The sequence below is a fragment of the Sus scrofa genome, chromosome 6 (genome assembly GCF_054392235.1).
Source record: "Sus scrofa isolate SSC_HxYL_T2T_F1_AM1 chromosome 6, Sscrofa_HxYL_maternal_Yorkshire_Landrace_v2.0, whole genome shotgun sequence".
In the NCBI taxonomy this organism is placed as follows: Eukaryota; Metazoa; Chordata; class Mammalia; order Artiodactyla; family Suidae; genus Sus; species Sus scrofa.
In genome coordinates, this window is record NC_139388.1 from 87401721 (window position 1) to 87421857 (window position 20137).

The 20137-nt window shown below is 38.4% G+C and overlaps 1 protein-coding gene across 1 annotated transcript in view; it reads left to right on the top strand.

The window, feature by feature from the left end:
• MACO1 (macoilin 1) overlaps window positions 1-20137 on the top strand; it is a gene marked incomplete at its 3' end in the record, with an annotated part of 61925 nt that overhangs the window by 13651 nt on the left and 28137 nt on the right. Inside the window, 5 exon segments of the mRNA NM_001038646.1 lie at window positions 2552-2693; window positions 4438-4564; window positions 8792-8915; window positions 10868-11046; window positions 12263-12764. Of these exon segments, the coding sequence (NP_001033735.1) occupies window positions 2552-2693; window positions 4438-4564; window positions 8792-8915; window positions 10868-11046; window positions 12263-12764 (1074 nt within the window).

A 20137-nucleotide genomic window follows, 5' to 3' on the forward strand; every position in this document is an offset into this window, starting at 1 on the left:
CATTAGTTGCAGAGAGCAGTTGGTAGTATTCTGGCTTCACCACCTGGAGAATAGTGATGACTGGGCATGATGAGATACCCACCATGTCTTATTCACCTACATTCCATAGACAGCCCCATGGGAAGATGGATTCATCATCTTCCATGCCATGTCTTAAGTGCCTTAGGAACATTTCTTCTTTAGAACTTGGAACAATTCTAGAAGCAAGGAAAAAACCTTTCTGTTTCAAAGCCAAGCTTGGAAATCTAGTTTCAGACTAGATTTGTGCTCCCGAATGCCTACATGACTCAGTTGTTCCTTCTAACAAACTATGCCTTGCTCTCCACTGGATCAGTGGTGGATTTAATGAGTGAGAATGAGGACTCCATTCTCATCTGGCTAACATGACTCTAAAGAAACTGGAGTTCCTGGCGTGGCAAAGTGGCTTAGGAATCTGACTGTAGCAGCTCAGGTTGCTGCGGAAGTGTGGGTTTAATTCCCAGCCTGATGCAGTGGGTTGAAGGATCCAGCATTGCTACACTGTAGCATGGCTCAGATTTGATCAGGGAACTTCTATATGCCGAGGGCGTGGCCATAAAATGAAAAAAAAGAAATGAAACTAAAAGGTGGAGCTTAGAATCCAAGCCTGTGTTCTGGTTTGGATTCTGGTTCCTTGATTCTACAGCACGCCTCTTAATCAGAACTTACTGTCATGCCCTAAGGATTTTTACCAATAATTAGTATTAGAAATTGACTCTAGTTGCAAATTATGTATGATTATGATTCTGTAACACTGAGGGTCATATGTGTCTGGTTTTTTTGTTTGTTTTTGTTTGTTTTGTTTGCTTTTTAAGGCTGCACCTGTGGCACATGGAGGTTCCCTAGTTAGGTGTTGAATCAGAGAGAGCTACAGCTGCCTGCCACAGCCACAGCAACTCGGGATCTGAGCCATGTCTTTGACCTACACCACAGCTCACGGCAGTGCCAGCTCCCCAGCCCACTGAGCAACGCCAGGAATCAAACCCACATCCTCTTGGATTCTAGTTGGATTTGTTTCCGATATGCCATGAAGGGAACTCTCCCATGTGTGTCTGTTTTTGACATCTATTACCTGTGTGGCTTTATAGGGTATAGAAAGAATGCTCAATGCTGGATCCTACTTTTATTCATTTTTCCCCTAAGAATATGTCTTTTTGTACCTTATTTTAATATATTTCAAAATTATTCATTAAAAGTCTTGATTTTGTTGGTTGTGTGAATTCAAACAGGTGATTTAATCACAGCAATATTGGAATGTTTGTATTGTAAAACACCATGCAGGGCTCTAGCCCAAGTCAGAGTGAATTTTAGGTATTTCCAATTTGTATATCATAGAAAACTTTTTTTTTTTTTTTTTTTTTGGTCTTTTGTCTTTTCTAGGGCTGCACCCAAGGCATATGGAAGTTCCCAAGCTAGAGATGGAATCAGAGCTGTAGCCACTGGCCTACACCACAGCAATAGCAATGAGGGATCCAAGCCACATCTGCGACCTACACCACAGCTCACAGCAACTCTGGATCCTTAACCCGCTGAGTAAGGCCAGGGATTGAACTAGTCCTCATAGATACTAGTAGGGTTTGTTAACCACTAAGTCACTATGGGAACTCCTGAAAACTTTTCAAAAAATATCTGAATTTAACCCTTTCCAGAATTGAACAGATTAAGGACCTAGAATTAGGAATTTATTAATGGGTAGAGTCTGAAGGTTTCTATTATCTGTGGTACAACTAATGAATTAAAAGAATGGACTTTTAGATTATACAAAAAATATTTTTCAATCCAGATTTTTACCTTGCTTTGAGATACTATAATGGTTAGATGTGTGTTCTGACTGTCTTGTCAAAGCGTGTTTCTGTGTATAAGTCCAGAGGGAACTGGGAGCACACATTTACATCTCAGCTAGAGCGAGGCTGGGATATTTCAGAATTTTTTTCCTTAATGTACTTTTTTGTGCCCTCATAGCCCTTAGAAGTGATTGGCATCTGTTAAGTTCTATTTTGGGAAGTCATTTGGTTTTTGTTTGGTTAATGCAGATAAATACTATAGAGAGAGGCAAGAGGAGAAGAGGGAAATAAAGACAGAATTCTTCAAGCATGTAGGGATGTGCATCATGAATTTCAAAGACGCTTCAACAGATGTAGAGGGTGGAGAAACAGCAAAGTTGAAGCCGTTCAACCATGACATTTTCTTCTAATGAAGAACAGCTTGAAAGCTGTAATTTTGAGAATATTGCAATATTTTGAAGCCAGACACTTTGCACATTTTAAAACGGTGAGGTTTAAGTGGGTTTTTTCATCTTAAGTGAAATTAAACATTTTTGGTCATTATGTTATTTTGATGGTTGTGGGTCTCAGAACGAACACTAGAGCTTTAAAAGTATAGATGGGCCATGGCAGCATCTCTTTTTGTCCTGTGTCTCTGTTGTTTTCATGGTGTAGGAAGATATACTTTGTCTCTTTTAAACAAAGCAATGCATTTTCTTTTTCTAGTTCTTCACGAATGACCTTGACTTCTTTATTTTTATATTTTGCAGTACATTTTTATACCTGAAATTCCTGGTAGTGTGGGCACTTGTCCTCCTGGCAGATTTTGTCCTGGAGTTCAGATTTGAATATCTGTGGCCATTTTGGCTTTTCATCAGAAGCGTCTATGATTCCTTCAGATACCAGGGACTGGTATGTTTGTTCATACATGTTTGTCAAGTATAAAGGATTTGATTATCCTTCTAAGAGAGTCTTCAATAATTGAAAGTGAAACTGTTTAGATTTTATTAGTAATATTTAGGTGACTATATTGTGCTAATAGGGTCTATGGATTGAAACTGGCTCTTATGACTATTTGGTCTAAACCCACTGATCAAATCATTATACTACCTCCTTCTCCACCATTCCAATGAAAAAAAGGAGAGGGAGGGAAGACTTCAGGAAGGAGACAGAGTAGAGGGAAAGCAGTAGTTGCCCAGTCCTACCCTGAATACCTCTGGAGCCTCTACCACTGGGTTAGGAATTAGGTAAGAGTTAGAGCAGTGGTTCTCAAACTTTTGGGGCTCAGGATCTGTTTACACCCTTAAGAACTACTTGGGATACCAAAAAGCTTTTATTTACGTGGGTTCCATCTATCCATATTTACTATATTAGAAATTAAAACTGAAAAAAATTAATGCTTATTAATTCACACTCATTACATGTTAATACACATTGCATTTTAAAATGAAAATTAACTGTATTTTCCCAAATTAAAAAAATTAGAAGATTAATTGCATTTTTGCAGATCTCTCTAATGTCTGGCTTGATAGAAAACAATTGGATTTTCATATCTGCTTCTGAGCTCAATTGATTACAATATCACATCATGTAACTTGCAGAAAATGCCACCATACTCCTGGGTAAATGAGCCTGAAAAAGGCAGAACACCTTAGTATTATTATGAACATATTTTTTACTCCATGAAAGGATCTCAGAGATCCCCAGGGATCCCCAGACCATATTTTGATAATTACTGGATTAGAGCAAGGGTACAGGACTGGGCTTGCTCCCTTGGTTGACCTGTAGTTCTTTTGTGTTCCAAAGCCATGTCTTAAACTCTGTAACTCTGCCTTCTGGACCTGGTGCTTTGGTCAGAACAAATCCATGCCTTGAAAAGATGGTTTCTAGCTCATGTCTTTTTTTTTTTTTTTTTTTTTTTGGTCTTTTTTTGCTATTTCTTGGGCCGCTCCCGCGGCATATGGAGATTCCCAGGCTAGGGGTCCAATCGGAGCTGTAGCCACCGGCCTACACCAGAGCCACAGCAACGCGGGATCCAAGCCGCGTCTGCAACCTACACCACAGCTCACCACAACGCCGGATCGTTAACCCACTGAGCAAGGGCAGGGACCGAACCCGAAACCTCATGGTTCCTAGTCGGATTCGTTAACCACTGCGCCACGACCGGAACTCCCCAGCTCATGTCTTGTTAGTAATAGATAGTGGTGTGTCCAGAGGAAGGTTGCGTTGTTAAAATTATGAACATTAGCATACTACTGGTGTGTTTCATCTGTGCTCCAACAGCCTGTCCTCTAAGAATGAGGTGCTTTAGTAGTGTTTTATGAGGAGAGAGGAGCCTTTCTACGTTAAAATTTTAGTTCTTTGAGTTAACCCACCTGTGGAGTCCAAATAAACTCATTGTGAATCCACCTCAATTTGTTCTGGTCCAGTTTTTAATGATTTGAGGCCATAAATAGCATTACTCTTTAATATTAAATTAAACCACTACTTTTATATGGGTAATTTTAAATACTTAAAATTTCCTGTTGTAACTTGCTCTGTAGTTACTGCATAGCAGTATCAGAGATTTGTCTGATGTGTTTCTAATAGTCTCTTCTGTTTCTGCTTGAAAGTAACAAGCTCTAAGGCGTGTTTTTTATTTTGTTTTTCCCTCTAGGCCTTCTCAGTATTTTTTGTTTGTGTAGCATTCACGTCAAACATAATATGTCTGCTGTTCATCCCCATTCAATGGCTTTTTTTTGCTGCTAGCACATATGTGTGGGTTCAGTACGTATGGCATACAGGTAAGTCTTAATGATTTCTTAGATGGATAGAAATCTTAGATTCAAACTTTTTAAGTGTAGTGATTTCTTTGAATAAATTATTTGGAGTTAAGTTTTAATGTTGGCATTTTAAAGCTCCCCTTTCATAATAGGTAATATACCTTTAAAATGTATCTTCTTTTTTTATTATTGAATCAAAAGTTTAAGCCTTTATGATTTGTTATTTCAATTGTAGGCTTCTCAGTTATCAGTTCTCATTTTGAAGCAGTTTTTATTTAGGTAGACTTGAAGACAGCCATGTGCCAAATAGGAAAAATGTTGCTGGAGCTTTAGTATTGAAAGGAATGTCATCAGAGCTCATTTAGTTGAACTCTTATTTGGTAGAAGACTCCCTGCAGCATCCCTGGCACATGGTGGTTTAATCTCTGATTGAAAACCTGTAGTGACAAGGAACTTACTGCTCTTGTTTTGGGGCAACTGGAATAGAAAATTCTTCCTCATACTGAGCCAGAATTTTCCTCTTTACACTTTTGACCCAGCATGTCTTGACTGTCTTGGGGCTCACTGATTGCTTAGAAAATGTAAAGGGCTTTCTTTCCCCAGAAAAATATCTGGGAATGTATGGATTTTTTTTTCTTCTAATTTTAAGGGGCCTACAGACCATCCCTCTAGTCCAAACATTAGATCCCTGCATTAGAGCCACACTGAGTTAGTGTAACCTTCCAGCCACATTAAGATTTCTTTAGAGTTCTAAAGACACTGTCATATCATCTCATCTTCTTTTCTGTAAACAAAACATCTATGATTTTATCAGCTTTTCCTTAGATGTTATTTTAGGCAGCTTTACTATTTTGATTTCCCAAGTTCTTAACCATTCTCTAAATCAAAATGTGCTGTTTCAGGTATGTTCTGACTTGAGTGGAGCCACACAGTCACCTCCCTTCTTCCTAGAGCTATACTTCTGCTGTTTCAAACTGAGATGAGATGAGATGTTTTGATAGCTCTAGTCCACTATAAAGCCTGCACACAGGACGCGTGGGGATGTGCTGAATGGCTCTCAGATCATCACACTTGTCTGTAATGCCGCATGAAACTTGATTCCTATGCCCAGCTGCAACCTGTAATATTTTAATCACTGAGAGAGTGCCAACTAATAAAAGCTCTCTGGAGCATCATTTATCCTCTTCTCTAAGCTGCTGGAAGGATGATATCCATGTTAGAAGACAATTCAGCTCTGTTATTTAAAGTATCCGCTGTGAAAAAAAAATAAAGTATCTGCTGTGAGCATAGATTTCTCCCATCCAGCACTCTCATTTCAACACTAAGCATGCTAGTTCCTTGGTCTGCTTATCTCTAGTAAAAGTGAATTTTCTACATACTGGTTTTAACTTGTATTTCCTTGTCCTGGGCCTCAGTTTTGAATGGGTTGCCATTTACACTTGTCATTCTCTCTAGGTCTCAGCTTCTTCTCTGTCGTATGAGGGTGGAGCAATCTAGATAATGTCTAAGAGAGCCTTTCAGCTCAGATAATCTGTGACTCCGATGAAATATAATTACTTATTAATGTCTTACTAGTTGAGAAAAAACTACGCATATAACAATTAGTAGAACCTATTGGAGTTTAGTGGGTGGCCCACAGGGCAGCAAATGATGCTAATGTCATAAATGATACTGGCATCTCTTTAGCTCTAGACTCAGAAGTGCATGTTGGAGTATGTTTTAATTTGGAATTATGAATGATCACACAGACAACAAACTTTGTGTTCTTATTAGGCCCAGTAAATATGAGTATAATTTTTATAACTGGATTAATTTCTCTTTCAGTTGTTAAAATTAAAAATTCTTTCTTACGAATATGAGGAGTGATTGATAAAATTATATTGCCACAAAAGAATGATATTATATCATTAATTTTTTTCCTTGCTGATAAGAGAGAGAAAACTAGGTATAAAACTGTATGTATGGAGTTCCTGTTATGATAGGCTCAGTGGGTTAAGAATCCGGCATTGCCACAAGCTGCAGTGTAGGCCAAAGATGTGGCTCAGATCTGATGTTGCTGTGGCTGTGGCAGAGGCCAGCAGCTGCAGCTCCGATTCGCCCCCTGGCTTGTAAATGTCCATATGCCATGGGCATGGCCATAAAAAGAAGAAAAAAAAATTGTATATACAACATGATTATTATACTAGTTCAAAATATTTTCAACATTATGTTATTTTATTTATTTGGTAGGTGTAGAAATATGAGCAGTTTGTCCACACTTTCCTATAATGTGCTTATGCTGTTTCTGATAGCTTTAGAAATTAATATAGGGAGTATTGAATATAAAATTTTAAAAATTAATTTGAAAATGTATTATTCTAAGATTGCTATTTGTCTTCTTACACTCTGGAAATACCCTTTTTTGGGGGTATATTTAATCTGTAAGAATGGTTGAGACCAATAGCTGCTTTCACAGAGCTTCAGGTGCCTTCTTCCCTTATGGATTAGATCTAAAGGGACTTAGATTCTCTTAAGAAGCAGATTCAGTATTATCTCTGTGAACTTGGACTCAATTTGTATAAACTCTGGGCCTCACTTTACTCTTCAATAAAGTTGGGAAGTCAGACTAAATGATCTTTCTAGTCCCAAGATTCTATAATTTTTTTTTGTGTTTCATCCCAGAGTCTTAGAAAAAAGCCATTTAGTCCTTCAGGTCCCTGATTTTCCCTTCCTGTTCTCTCTTCTATAACTTCCTTGCTATATATAGTTTCAAAGGAGATCTTTCCAGAGTTACTGGATCTCATGCCTGTGGTCCATCTTCATAAAATATCCCATTATTATTCATGTCCTGACGTAGTTGGACCTAGCCTGCAGACTTTGATTCTAAAACTTAATGAAAATTATCCAGTTATTTGCATCTATTGCAAGTTGCTTTTTCCTCCATTGAAAATTGTTTTTATTTACAAAAGGAATATGAGCGTATAGTTTAAAATTTTTTTAGATAATACTTAAATGTCAGAAACATTTCTTAGTACTGTAATTCATTCTTACTTAAGAATTGGGTTTTTTTGTTTTTGCTTTTTTTTTTTTTTGTCTGTTTAAGATCTCGCCCTCATCATAGGGAAGTTCCCAGGCTAGGAGTCAAATCAGAGCTGAAGCTGCTGGCCTATACCACAGCCACAGCAATGCCAGATTCCAGCCATGTCTGTGACCTATGCCACAGCTCACAGCAGTGCAGGCTGTTTAGCCCACTGAGCAAGGCCAGGGATCAAACCCATGTCCTCATAGATTCTAGACAGGTTCATTACTGCTGAACCACAACAGAACTCCAAGAATTTGTTGGGTTTTTTTACATATCATTTTATGGCAGTACAGATCTTCATTGTTTTGAAAAGTTGCATCATATTTTATTATATAGATTTATCATAATTAAATAGTTCCTACTGATAGTCATTTAAGTTAATTCTAAATTCTAATATTTGCTATTGCAAAAATAACGAATATTCCTATGCATTTATCCAGGGCTCTTTTGTATTTTTATAGTGTAGAGTCCTGGAATTGGAATTTCTGGGTCAAGGTATAAATTTGTTTTTGTTTTTGCTTTTTTTTGGCCATGCCTGCGGCATATGAAATTTCCTGGGCGAGGGATTGAACCCACAGCACAGCAGCAACCCAAGTGGCTGCAGTGACAATGCCAGATCCTTAACCCACTGTGCCACCAGAGAACTCTAGCGTTTTTAATTATACTGCCAAATTGCCTCCAATAAAGTTGCCCCAACTTATATTATTGCCAAGTATGAGAATAAACCCTTTTGCGTATCTTCCATATACTCTTACTCATCTTTAAAATTTTTGCTTTAACAGGTTAAAATAATCGAATTTCATTTAAACAATTTTATCTCCCTAATTAGTAGTGAAGTTGGCATCTTTTCAACATGTTTTTTAGCCATCTGTATTTTTTTCTTTTATGACTTGCAACTTTTTTTCTTCAATTGCCTTCTTATTGACTTCTAGGAGCTCTTTGTATGCTGTGACTCCTTTGTTTTACATATATTGTAAATATTTTCTGCTTGAATGCTTATCTTTATTTTTGTCTATGATTCCATGTCGTCTTTTCCCATAAAAGCTTTGAGTTTGGATTAGATTACTTTATAATTAGTTTGAAAGTCTTAATGAAAGTTATTGTAGTTGGACCAGTCTCCCAAACAACCCATCTGTTGTATTAGTTAATGTTTCACTGATGCTTGTCTTTCTGCTACTTTCTCACAGAAAGGGGAGTGTGTTTGCCCACAGTGTCCCTCTGGATACTCTTTGTTTATATTGAAGCAGCCATTAGATTTAAAGATCTCAAAAATTTTCATGTAGACCTTTGTCGGCCATTTGCTGCTCACTGGTAAGTATTATGCATATTCTTAATCTGTAATTCAATTCAGTAGTTTCAATGTAGAATGTTAAATCCAATCATAAATTTTATTTAGAGAAGAACCTAGAAGACAACATAACATGGTGTGGTAAAGAGCATGCTCTCTCTATTCAGGCACACGAGTGTCTGAATCCCAGCTCTGCCCCTTAACAGTTTTGGACATGTCACCCTCTCTAAGCCTTAGTTCTCTTACCTGTATATTGGGAACCTATCTCATGGGGTCATGGGAAAGATGATATATGTAAAGAGTTTAGCTTAATGCCAAACACATAGGTATCTGATAATGTTATCTCTTTTTATTGTGATTAGATAATGATTCCAAAAAGTCTTGACCAAATATATGGCTATTTCATGACGCTTAAATGAACTTACTATTTCTTCTGCCTATTTACAAAAACAAGAGAATATTACTAATATTTTTTAAGGACTATTATTTTTAACCTTAAACCATGAAACTTTTTTTTTAAAATGGAAATTCCCGGGCCAGGGATTGAGTCTGAGCCAGAGTTGTGACCTATGCTGCAGCTGCAGCAATGCCAGATCCTTTAACACACTCTGCTGGGTAGGGGATTGAACCCATGCCTCCACAGTGACCTGAGCTGCTACAGTCAGATTCTTAACCTACTGTGCCGCAGTGGAAACTCAGAAACATTTTTTTTTTTAATGAGCTTGATTCTTGTTTATATCTGTTGGAGAAATAGCCTCTTAATGTATGTTTCCTTTAAACACACCAATTTTTGCTAATATTTGTGACAGAAATCAAAATACATAGGAATCAACAACAACAACAAAAATCATTTCTGGTATGTTTAAAGTCTTTTCATAAATAAGTGAATTAAATAAACCTAGTCAGTAAAACTTGTCACTTTAAATTTGTGGTGGGATCACATTTAGACTAATTATAATTAGTAAGTTTTAATGAATCTTAATATGAGTTCAACAGTGTTTTCAGAGGCTTTGAAATGATATTAAACAGACTTTTTTTTTTTGCTATTTCTTTGGGCCACTCCTGTGGCATATGGAGGTTCCCAGGCTAGGGATTGAATCGGAGCTGTAGCCACTGGCCTACGCCAGAGCCACAGCAACGCGGGATCCAAGCCGCGTCTGCAGCCTACACCACAGCTCACCACAACGCCGGATCGTTAACCCACTGAGCAAGGGCAGGGACCGAACCCCGCAACCTCATGGTTCCTAGTCGGATTCGTTAACCACTGCGCCACGACGGGAACTCCTAGACAGACTGTTGAGTTGAATGAAAGTATTTAACTTTTTATGTCAGAGATTAGAGTTATAAGTATAGTTGGTTTAATTTGTTGTTATGGACCAAATGTTGGCATTGATGTCAGATACTTATTTAAATGGTTCTTAAATTTATGTTTGACAGAGTGTTTATGAACCAATTCTCCAGAAATAGCTGGTGACAGTACCCCTCAGACAGCAAGATTAGTCACCTGAATTTGACCCTGCCTTCTTGTATTAAAAACCAAAAGATGTCCTTTAGATTTTTTAACACTTGTGATGTTCACTTATGACCACTCATAAAACCTCTACCTGTGTTGGTTCTTAAAAGCATACCGATGCCTAAGTTCTAATCATGCACAAGGCAGTTCAGTGTTAATCAAAGACATTAGCTACTATATCCAGCAGGCCCTCTCATAACTTCTTGAGTTCATTTGAAGAATGCCGAAGTCTGATGCGCAGCCTCTTATAGTCCATCAGTCCTGCTGTTCCCTGGGGTTTGTTCCATGTGCTAGTTGTCTCTCATTTCCATAGCAGACATCACATTCATTTGTGTGTTTACTGAATGCTCAAGCATCGTCGTCTAGAATTTATTAAGTTCATAGATGTTCCCATGTGCTTGCTTGATGCACCTGTTGCTTGTTTTTAACTTACAATTACTGGTGGTATTGTCTTCTTTCTAGTATTGGGTACCCTGTGGTGACTTTGGGCTTTGGCTTCAAAAGTTATGTCAGCTACAAAATGCGGTTGAGGAAGCAAAAGGAAGTGCAGAAAGAGAACGAATTTTACATGCAGCTTCTTCAGCAAGCCCTCCCCCCAGAGCAACAAATGCTGCAGAAGCAAGAAAAAGAGGCCGAGGAAGGTAGGTCTTTACTCTAAAACTGTTTGCTCAATAGGTTAGTCATTATTTTGTCTGTAGTAGAAGTTTTGTTGTGTGTTTTTTTTTTTTTTTCCTCCAGAAAAGTTGCTAGGACTTTAGAAGATTACCAAGGCTTTTCCTGTTTTCTGATGTTCCTCTTCAGGGCCTTCACGGCCATTGCTTTGTTTGGTCATGAAATGCAAAATGTGCCTGATGTTTTCTACTTAGTGTCCAAAGCCATGTGCTTTTAAATATGTTTATTTTATTTTATATTTCATTTTTATAGCTTTTTTTCTATGTTAATATCTTAGTTATGTATATTTTAGAATACTCTCAGTAGGAAAATAGTGTATATAACTACGTGCATCTGTAATTAAAAGCAAGCCAAGAACCAAAGTATAAGCAAGATAACAAAGTAAACATATCAAATTGTTTTATAGGCCAGAATTCTTCTGAGTAGAGCAAAGATGATAGGTCTCATTTTAAATGGTTTGCATAATGCAACCTGAATCTTAAATTGACCTTTATCTGACACAACCTCTCTCATGAATATATAGCCAGTTCAGTAGATGAGTTGACAGCAACACCAGTTTTCTCTGGTTTGAGAGGATCATGCTTTTAGTTGATATGTGACAAAATCTTATTCTCTGGTGTGGTGTATAATTATCTCTTAAAGTAGACTTTACTTGGAATATGTAGACCTGATATAGAAAATTCTTCACCAAAGGCCTAGTAAATGATAACAGACTTCTTATTACTTTAACAGTAGAATCAAGACAAAGGATAGATGCCCTGTATCCTAACATCACTTAAGCTCTTTCTTAAATGATAAAGAGATTTGTTTGGTCCAAGCATCTTTTAAAATGTGGCATCTTAAGAGTGCGATCTGTCAATGTCCTCTCACCTCAGTGATAGACAGGTTTGATTTGACTGAAAAATGAAGTATGACGTGATTATAAAATCCTCATATTATTTTCAAGGCCAAAACTTTAATGGTTTGGTGATTATAAATGTGGAGCTTCTCAAATTATTTGGATTTGCTTCTTGAAGTTAGCATAATGTTATAGTGTGGTTATTGATTCTAAATGGGTCTGCAAATTAATGTAGTGGGTTTCTAGGCACAGATAATAGAGTTTGTTGAATCAATCCATTGTGTTTTTATACAACTAAATATTCCAGTGTGGGTTTTTTGCTTGTTGGTTTGTTTTTGGTCTTGTAGCAGCCAAAGGATTACCCGATATGGATTCCTCGATCCTTATACACCACAATGGAGGTATCCCAGCCAACAAAAAACTCTCCACAACTTTGCCAGAGATAGAATACCGAGAAAAAGGGAAAGAAAAAGACAAAGATGCCAAAAAACACAACCTTGGAATAAATAACAACAATATTCTACAACCTGTAGACTCTAAAATACAAGAAATCGAATATATGGAAAACCATATCAATAGTAAAAGATTAAATAATGATCTTGTGGGAAGTACAGAAAATCTCTTGAAAGAGGACTCATGCACTGCTTCCTCAAAAAACTACAAAAATGCCAGTGGAGTTGTGAACTCCTCACCTCGAAGTCACAGCGCCACAAATGGGAGCATTCCTTCCTCATCTAGTAAAAACGAGAAGAAGCAGAAATGCACTAGCAAGAGCCCAAGTGCACACAAGGACTTAATGGAAAACTGTATTCCTAATAACCAGCTAAGCAAACCAGATGCACTGGTAAGGTAAGTGTGTGTGCCATGTCCTCACCAACACTTCTCATAAACTTGACTTAGGTCTTAAAAACCACACCTCTAAACAGGTCTGAAGGAATTGTTTGTGATCGGTTACTGTGACAGTTAGCTCTGTGGTATTTGACATTTTAGTGGTTTTTTCACATGGGTTTGTTGGCCACCTAGTGCTGTTGTCCAGAAGGGTTGACGCCAGTTCTTTCCAGTGTTCTGAGTAAGTGGTGATGGTAATTACTTTACATATTTGACAAATTTACATGTATCTTGATTTTTCTTGTGGAATTGAGAGGCCTATCTTTAGTCTTTGACCTTTTCTGTTTGCATATCTAAAGCTCTTGTGGCATAGACACACAAAAAAAAGAGTTTGTGTCCTGTTCACGCCTTTTTTTTTCAGACAGATAACAAAAATGGGAGTGGTGGTGGTGAAGAAAGTTGTCCTTTACCACCTTGTGCTTGTGCTTGATTTTCCACTGAAAATACGAATTATCCCCCAATTAACTCTGGGAAAGTTAGGTTTGAAAAATAATCTCTTTCTAAAAATTCTGTAGGTTAAAATACAGTTGACCCTTGAACAATGGGAGTTTGAGCTGCACGGGCCCATTTACACATGATTGTTTTTCGGTAGTAAGTGCTTTAATACTGCACAGTCCATGGTTGGTTGAATCTGCAGATGCGGAGGAACCATGGATATAGAAGGCCAGCTACGAATTATACTAGGATTAACCCCCACGTGTTCAGGGGTCAGCCATATGGTGTTAGACATGGGTTTTAATCAGCAATGTTCCTTTCCCCATCTTTAAGTTGAAGAATAACATCATTGTATTACCTTGACTGGCTTAGACTTGATTTTGCTGTGTTTCATGTATTTTATAAAATATGTATATGTTCCTTTTATCTCATGTCTTTCAGTTTGGAAGCTGAGATCTGAACTGGAGCTTTTTTTATTTTTATTTTTTTCTCTTTTTTTTAATTGAAGTATAGTTGGCTTACAAAGTTGTGTTAGTTTCTAGTGTACAGCAAAGTGATTCACTTATATATACATATTCTTTTTTATATTTTTATCCATATGGTTTATTACAGGATGATAAATATAGTTCCCTGTGCTATACAGTAGGACCACATTGTTTTTCTATTTTATATATAGTAGTTTGTACCTGCTGATTCCAAACTCCTACTTTATCCCTCTCTCACCCCCTTTCCCCTTTGGTAACTGAAAGTTTGTTTTCTATGTCTGTGAGTCTCTTTCTGTTCTGTAAACAAGTTCATTTGTGTCGTATTTTAGATTCCACATTTAAGTGACATCATATGGTATCAGTCTTTCTCTTTCTGACTTACTTCACTTAGTATGATAGTTTCTAGGTCCATCCATGTTGCTATAAATGGCATTATTTTATGGAGCCTTTTTAAACTGTATAACTCAAGAGGGCAGTTCTAACTCCCCCTGTCCACTAAGTTATCGTATATTCTTCTTCCTTTGGCTTGCTTCAGAGCAGACAGTTTATTCTAGGAGGGAAGGTTTCTAGTGTTAAAATTATATAATTTAGATTATTAATTTATTTTAGTTTTCTAATTGGCAGCTAGATCAAGAGAAATGTATGTGGGTTCTATTGCTGAAAGCTCTAGAGGTTTCATAGCCCTTGGCCACTTTTGGAACCATACCGTGCTGTTGCTGATACCAGGCTGGCATCCACATCTGTTTGTTATGACATTCTGCCCCCATCGTACCCTGCAGAGAAAACACTCAGCAGAGAACTCTCTGCCAGATGCCCATGGGAGAAAGACGAATTAGTTGGCCTTCTATGTCAAAGGAAATATCCCACAAATTTACTATATGCTATAGATGAAGCATGTGCCACTAGCTTTTTAACATCCTTTCTCCTGCATAGTTTTATTAATAGCAGTCAAGTCAAAACAATTTTCCTTTTGGGTGTTGCAGAGAGAGATCGGTCAAAGCTCAGTCTTGTGATACCACATCACTTGGGCCCCACTTGTCATGTTAGTTGACTTTGCTACCTGATCTGCCTTTAGTAAAGAATTTCAGGAGTTCCCGTCGTGGCGCAGTGGTTAACGAATCCGACTAGAAACCATGAGGTTGCGGGTTCGGTCCCTGCCCTTACTCAGTGAGTTAACGATCCTGCAATCCGGCGTTGTGGTGAGCTGTGGTGTAGGTTGCAGACGCGGCTCGGATCACGCGTTGCTGTGGCTCTGGCCTAGGCCGGTGGCTACAGCTCCGATTCAACCCCTAGCCTGGGAACCTCCATATGCCACGGGAGCGGCCCAAGAAATAGCAACAACAACAACAAAAGACAAAAAAAAAAAGAATTTCAAAGACTCAGATGGCCAATTTTCCAGTCCTGGGTTCAGTACTCTGTGACTGCTCCTGGGGTGCACACCTCTTCCTGTGGTCACTGACGTGTACCCTGAAGTGCGGTGATCCTGAAGGCCTCAAAATATTACCCTGTTTTAGGGAATGCCTGCTGTCAAATGCATAAATATCAAATATTATATTTAAATAGTTCTATAAGCTTCTGTAAGGATTATTTCCCATTTTTAATGTAATATTATAAAAAATAAAGAGATGATATAAATACCCAACAATAGGAGAGAAATTTAAATAATTATGGTCCATCTATTTGATGGGTTTTTAATACAGATATAACAAAATCATATTTTTGAGCCATATTAAACAATATAGGGAAGTGCCCTTGACATAATATTTCATGATGAGAGTGTAAAGCAATTTTATCAAAAACATTTTGTTTTTCTAATATAGACAGAGAAAGGATTTGAATGGAAAGGAACCAAAATGATAACAATAGCTATTGCTCCATGATAGTACTGGGGCTTTTAGTTTTTCTTCCTTCTTTCATGCATTTTCAAGTTTTTCTACAATAAACAACAGTGAAAGCTTATAAAAGAAAGAGTATCCTAGCGAATTGTCATATTGTCCCTTGTCCTTCTTGGCTATCTCCTGCTGCTTCTTCCTTGATTTCGTGTATGTTTTTCATGAATATTAATAAGGCTGTAATGGATCCAAACCTGACATGTTTGAGCTGTTAGCCCGAGAGTGGATTTGTTATCTTCGGGTGAAAAGGGCTAAACTTGTCTCTCAGGCTCCTTCTGATACAGAATACATGGGCTAATGGTATGTAGTGAGTCCTTTATTCCTGCAGATACAGCAAGGGCTGTATACAGGTCAAGGCTGGCTGTAGGGATGAGACCGATCACCCCTTTTATAATTTTTTTTAACTTGAAAACCAGTATTATATTATTAGTAGAAATTAATCGTAACATGTTCTACGTGGCTATGTCGGTCTCAATATCATGGTTGAAAACTGCTATATTTGAGAAACCAGTTCATTGACTTAGAGAAGAAAATTCATTGGTATACCACTTTCAGAGAAAATTTTTGGAGATCTGTGTAGCTGTCAAAATAGAGTTTGATGGTCATTCCCTGTGAAAGTGCAAGCAGTCCTTCAGGTTTTTCCACCATCTCTCCAAGCCCCCTGGAGGTTCCCTAGTGTGCTATGTACCACAGGCTGGCAAACAACTGCACGCAGGCCAAAGCTGGCCCACTGCCTGTTTTTGTAAAAAAATTGTATTGGAACATAGCCACGCTCATTCATTTACGTAGTGTCTGTGGCTGCTTTATGGTGGCAGAGTTGAGGAACTGGCCAACAAAACCAAATATGTTTACTTCTAGCCCTTCATAGAAAAAGTATGCTTATAGATCACTAAGGTGGGGGAAGGTAGGGAACTTGGGAGTAAGTGTTGCCCATAGGCTCCTTCCCAGGAAAAGTTTGGGAACTTGCTAAATCCACTCCAAAGTCCTCTTTTGGTTTGAGAAACACATATCTTACAAAATGACCCAATTTCTGCCAGCTTGATTTCTGAATTCTTTCCCCAAGTTATTTAGAAACAGACTTAAAATGTTGGTAGCCAAAAATATTTTTAATTTTGACATGCGAAAAATTCTAGACAAAAACAGAAAAGTAGGAGTTCCCATCGTGGTGCAGTGGTTAACCAATCCGACTAGGAACCATGAGGTTGCAGGTTCGATCCCTGCCCTTGCTCAGTGGGTTAAGGATCCAGCCTTGCCGTGAGCTGTGGTGTAGGTCGCAGACATGGCTCAGAACCTGTGTGGCTGAGGCTGTGGCATAGGCCAGCAGCTACAGCTCCGATTAGACCCCTAGCCTGGGAACCTCCATATGCTGCGAGAGCAGCCCAAGAAAAGGCAAAAAGACAAAATAAATAAAACAAACAAACAAACAAACAGAAAAGCAATGAGGAACATCAGTTATTTTAACTAAGTGCTGGATTAGAAAGGAATAATATAAATTAGAATGAAGCTTGCTTAAATTTTTTCTTCAGTGGTCAATTTTAAAATATTTTAAGTGCAAAAAAATTATAGAAGCTTTGGATGGAAAAAAGGGAAATATATGACACAAATCACTTTTAAATTTTTGTTTATTTTCATCAGTTAAGTTTTTGTTTATTTCCACAGCTGAATTTATATAGCTGTGACCATAGTGTTTGTGTAGTTTTTGTGCCCTGCTTTTTTCACCTAAATTATATTGAAATCATTTTCCCAATGTAGCCTAACCTGGTTTTCACTTGATACGGAATATTCCCTGGCAGGGCCAAGTGACCCATCACTGGTCACTCTAGGACCGGGCAGATCAGGGTGCAACACCTGAGCTGCTTTCCTGCAGTTTTAGGGCTGCAAGCAGAAGAGCCAGCACTTTTGTTTGTACTTGGCACCATGCTCCCTCTCACACACAGCCCAAGACTGTGGGGTTTCTTGTTAGGGTTTGTCACTTGTTTCAGTTTCTTAGTTGAGGGAGAGAATTTAAAACTTTGAACACAAAATGTAAAGTGATCCATATTCTGTAGAAACGTTGAAGCAAAAATCTCTTCTTGGTTTATTTCCATCCTACTTTTTCTTTCTTTCTTTTTCTTTTTTTTTTTTTTTTTGTATTCAAGACAGAATATCAATCTTTCTGTTTCTAGTGCTTATTCTGAATAAGGTATCGATCGACTCTTTAATGTAGTTGAATAATGTTGGTGTGAAGAGTCATAAAGAATAAGTATCCACAGTTTGGCTAGTAAAGATGAATTTAACAAAATTGAGTAGGATTTAGAATAATGAATTTTGCAAGAGTTCTGAGACACATGTAGACCAGCCTTCCCAACCCTGTCTTTTTATCCTTGGAGTAAACAAGCCTTAGAAGAGTAAACGGCTAGACCAAGTAACCCAGCCATAGTGGCAGTTGCCAGGACCAGAACCGAAGTTTCTTGACTTCTGCCTTTGCTGTCATACCGTACTGCTTTAAAAAAAAGTTTTATCAACCTGCTTTATTTTTCTGTGGTTTTTTTTTTTGTTTTTTTTTTTTTTGTCTTTTTGTTGTTGTTGTTGTTGTTGCTATTTCTTGGGCCGCTCCCGCGGCATATGGAGGTTCCCAGGCTAGGGGTCCAATCGGAGCTGTAGCCACCAGCCTACGCCAGAGCCACAGCAACTCGGGATCCGAGCCGCGTCTGCAACCTACACCACAGCTCACGGCAACGCCGGATCGTTAACCCACTGAGCAAGGGCAGGGACCGAACCCGAAACCTCATGGTTCCTAGTCGGATTCGTTAACCACTGCGCCACGACGGGAACTCCTGTGTTTTTTTTTTTAATTTTTGTGTTTTTGTTTATTTTACATGCACATACAGCTAAAGTTGGCACAGGGCTTGGTATCAGAGCTAAATTTTATACATTCTTGGCTAAAATCTGTAGAAGAAATGCTTAGAATTTCAGAATTCATTTATTATCCATTCTTCTAGAGATATGCTGTTTTAAATGTTTTAAAAATTCTTGCTCTTGCCAAAGACACAGGGGTGTATTTATTTCTGAACAGAAAGGGGCCATCCACTCATACCCTCGGAAGTGAACAGAATCTCTAAGAATTCAGCTCTGGTTAAGCCTAGCGTGGGAATTAGTCAGATTCAGACACCTTAGGGCCACCCAGCAGGGAATTTGCCTTTAGGAATAAATCTGTAGAGGGCTTAGCTTGATAGCAGCAGATCTAAGAGCCTTGAAATAGAAAACTTAGATTAGGGATGTAACCCTCAACTTACCTGTGGAAAGGCTACCAGGCTTTTCCTTTTTTTTTTTTTTTTTTTTGGTCTTTTTGCCATTTCCTGGGCCGCTCCCGTGACATATGGAGGTTCCCAGGCTAGGGGTTGAATCGGAGCTATAGCTGCCAGCCTGTGCCAGAGCCACAGCAATGCGGGATCTGAGCCTCATCTGTGACCTACACCACAGCTCATGGCAAGGCTGGATCCTTAACCCACTGAGCAGGGGCAGGGATCGAACCCGAAACCTCATGGTTCCTAGTTGGGTTCCTTAACCACTGTGCCATGAGGGGAGCTCCGCTACCAGGGACTTCTTGGAAGGCCTGGGGCCTGGGGTGTGGGCCTGGCCATGGTAGTAAGTTCTGAGAGCCGGGGTTGGGGTTGCTTTTCTTCATCGGAAAATGGAAATCTGGGGTATGTTGTAATATATTGAGTACCCACTCTTTACTCCTCTCTAAATTCATTTGGTTGTTTCAGGCACACCAAAGTGTTACTACTTATAACTTTGTTCATACAATTCTGCCTATTTGGAGACTGGAGAGCCTTGGCAGAAAATTGTTTATCATGATTTTTCCAGTAATCACTAAGCAAGTGGTAGCCCTGCCTCAGAGGGGAGGGAGGGAGAGAGAAAGGATAGAGGAGCAATAGATAGAAATTTTAACTTGTTCACTTCACTGAGAAGAGTTTAACTTACACTTATACCCAGGAACTAACTTGTATTACCAGATCTGGGTCTTAGAGAAATATTTTGGGAGCATATATAGGTTGATGAGAACATATTTCATAAATAGGCTTTATGATGTTCTGGCTCATCAGCAATATATATTGATTAGTGTTATGTTTTAGTAGGCTGTGATACGAGTATTTGCCACTCATCTCTTTCTAGTTTAAGCTGGTGAGAAAAATGTCATTGGTCTTCATTCCACTTTCTAGCGCATATAAACTTGTATTTATGTTTTATGATTTTTTTTGTTTCTCTCAAGAAGGGGGATAAAGATGGCAAAAGCAGTAACAGCCAGCTTTCCTTTTTGACAAGACTTGTTGGTGGCACATATTGCCCAAGTGGTTTGACTAGCAGTTCCTAGGCTTTGTATTTCTAAATTTTAATCTTATGCCCAGCCATGAACATTTGAGATTGTTATGTAAACTCTGCCTTAGAGAGGGCTCCTTGATGTGGTCTCGCTTCCTGGGGAAAAGCAGCAGGAGACAGTTTACACTACTTCCTATTTTTCATTTCACCACATTTTAAG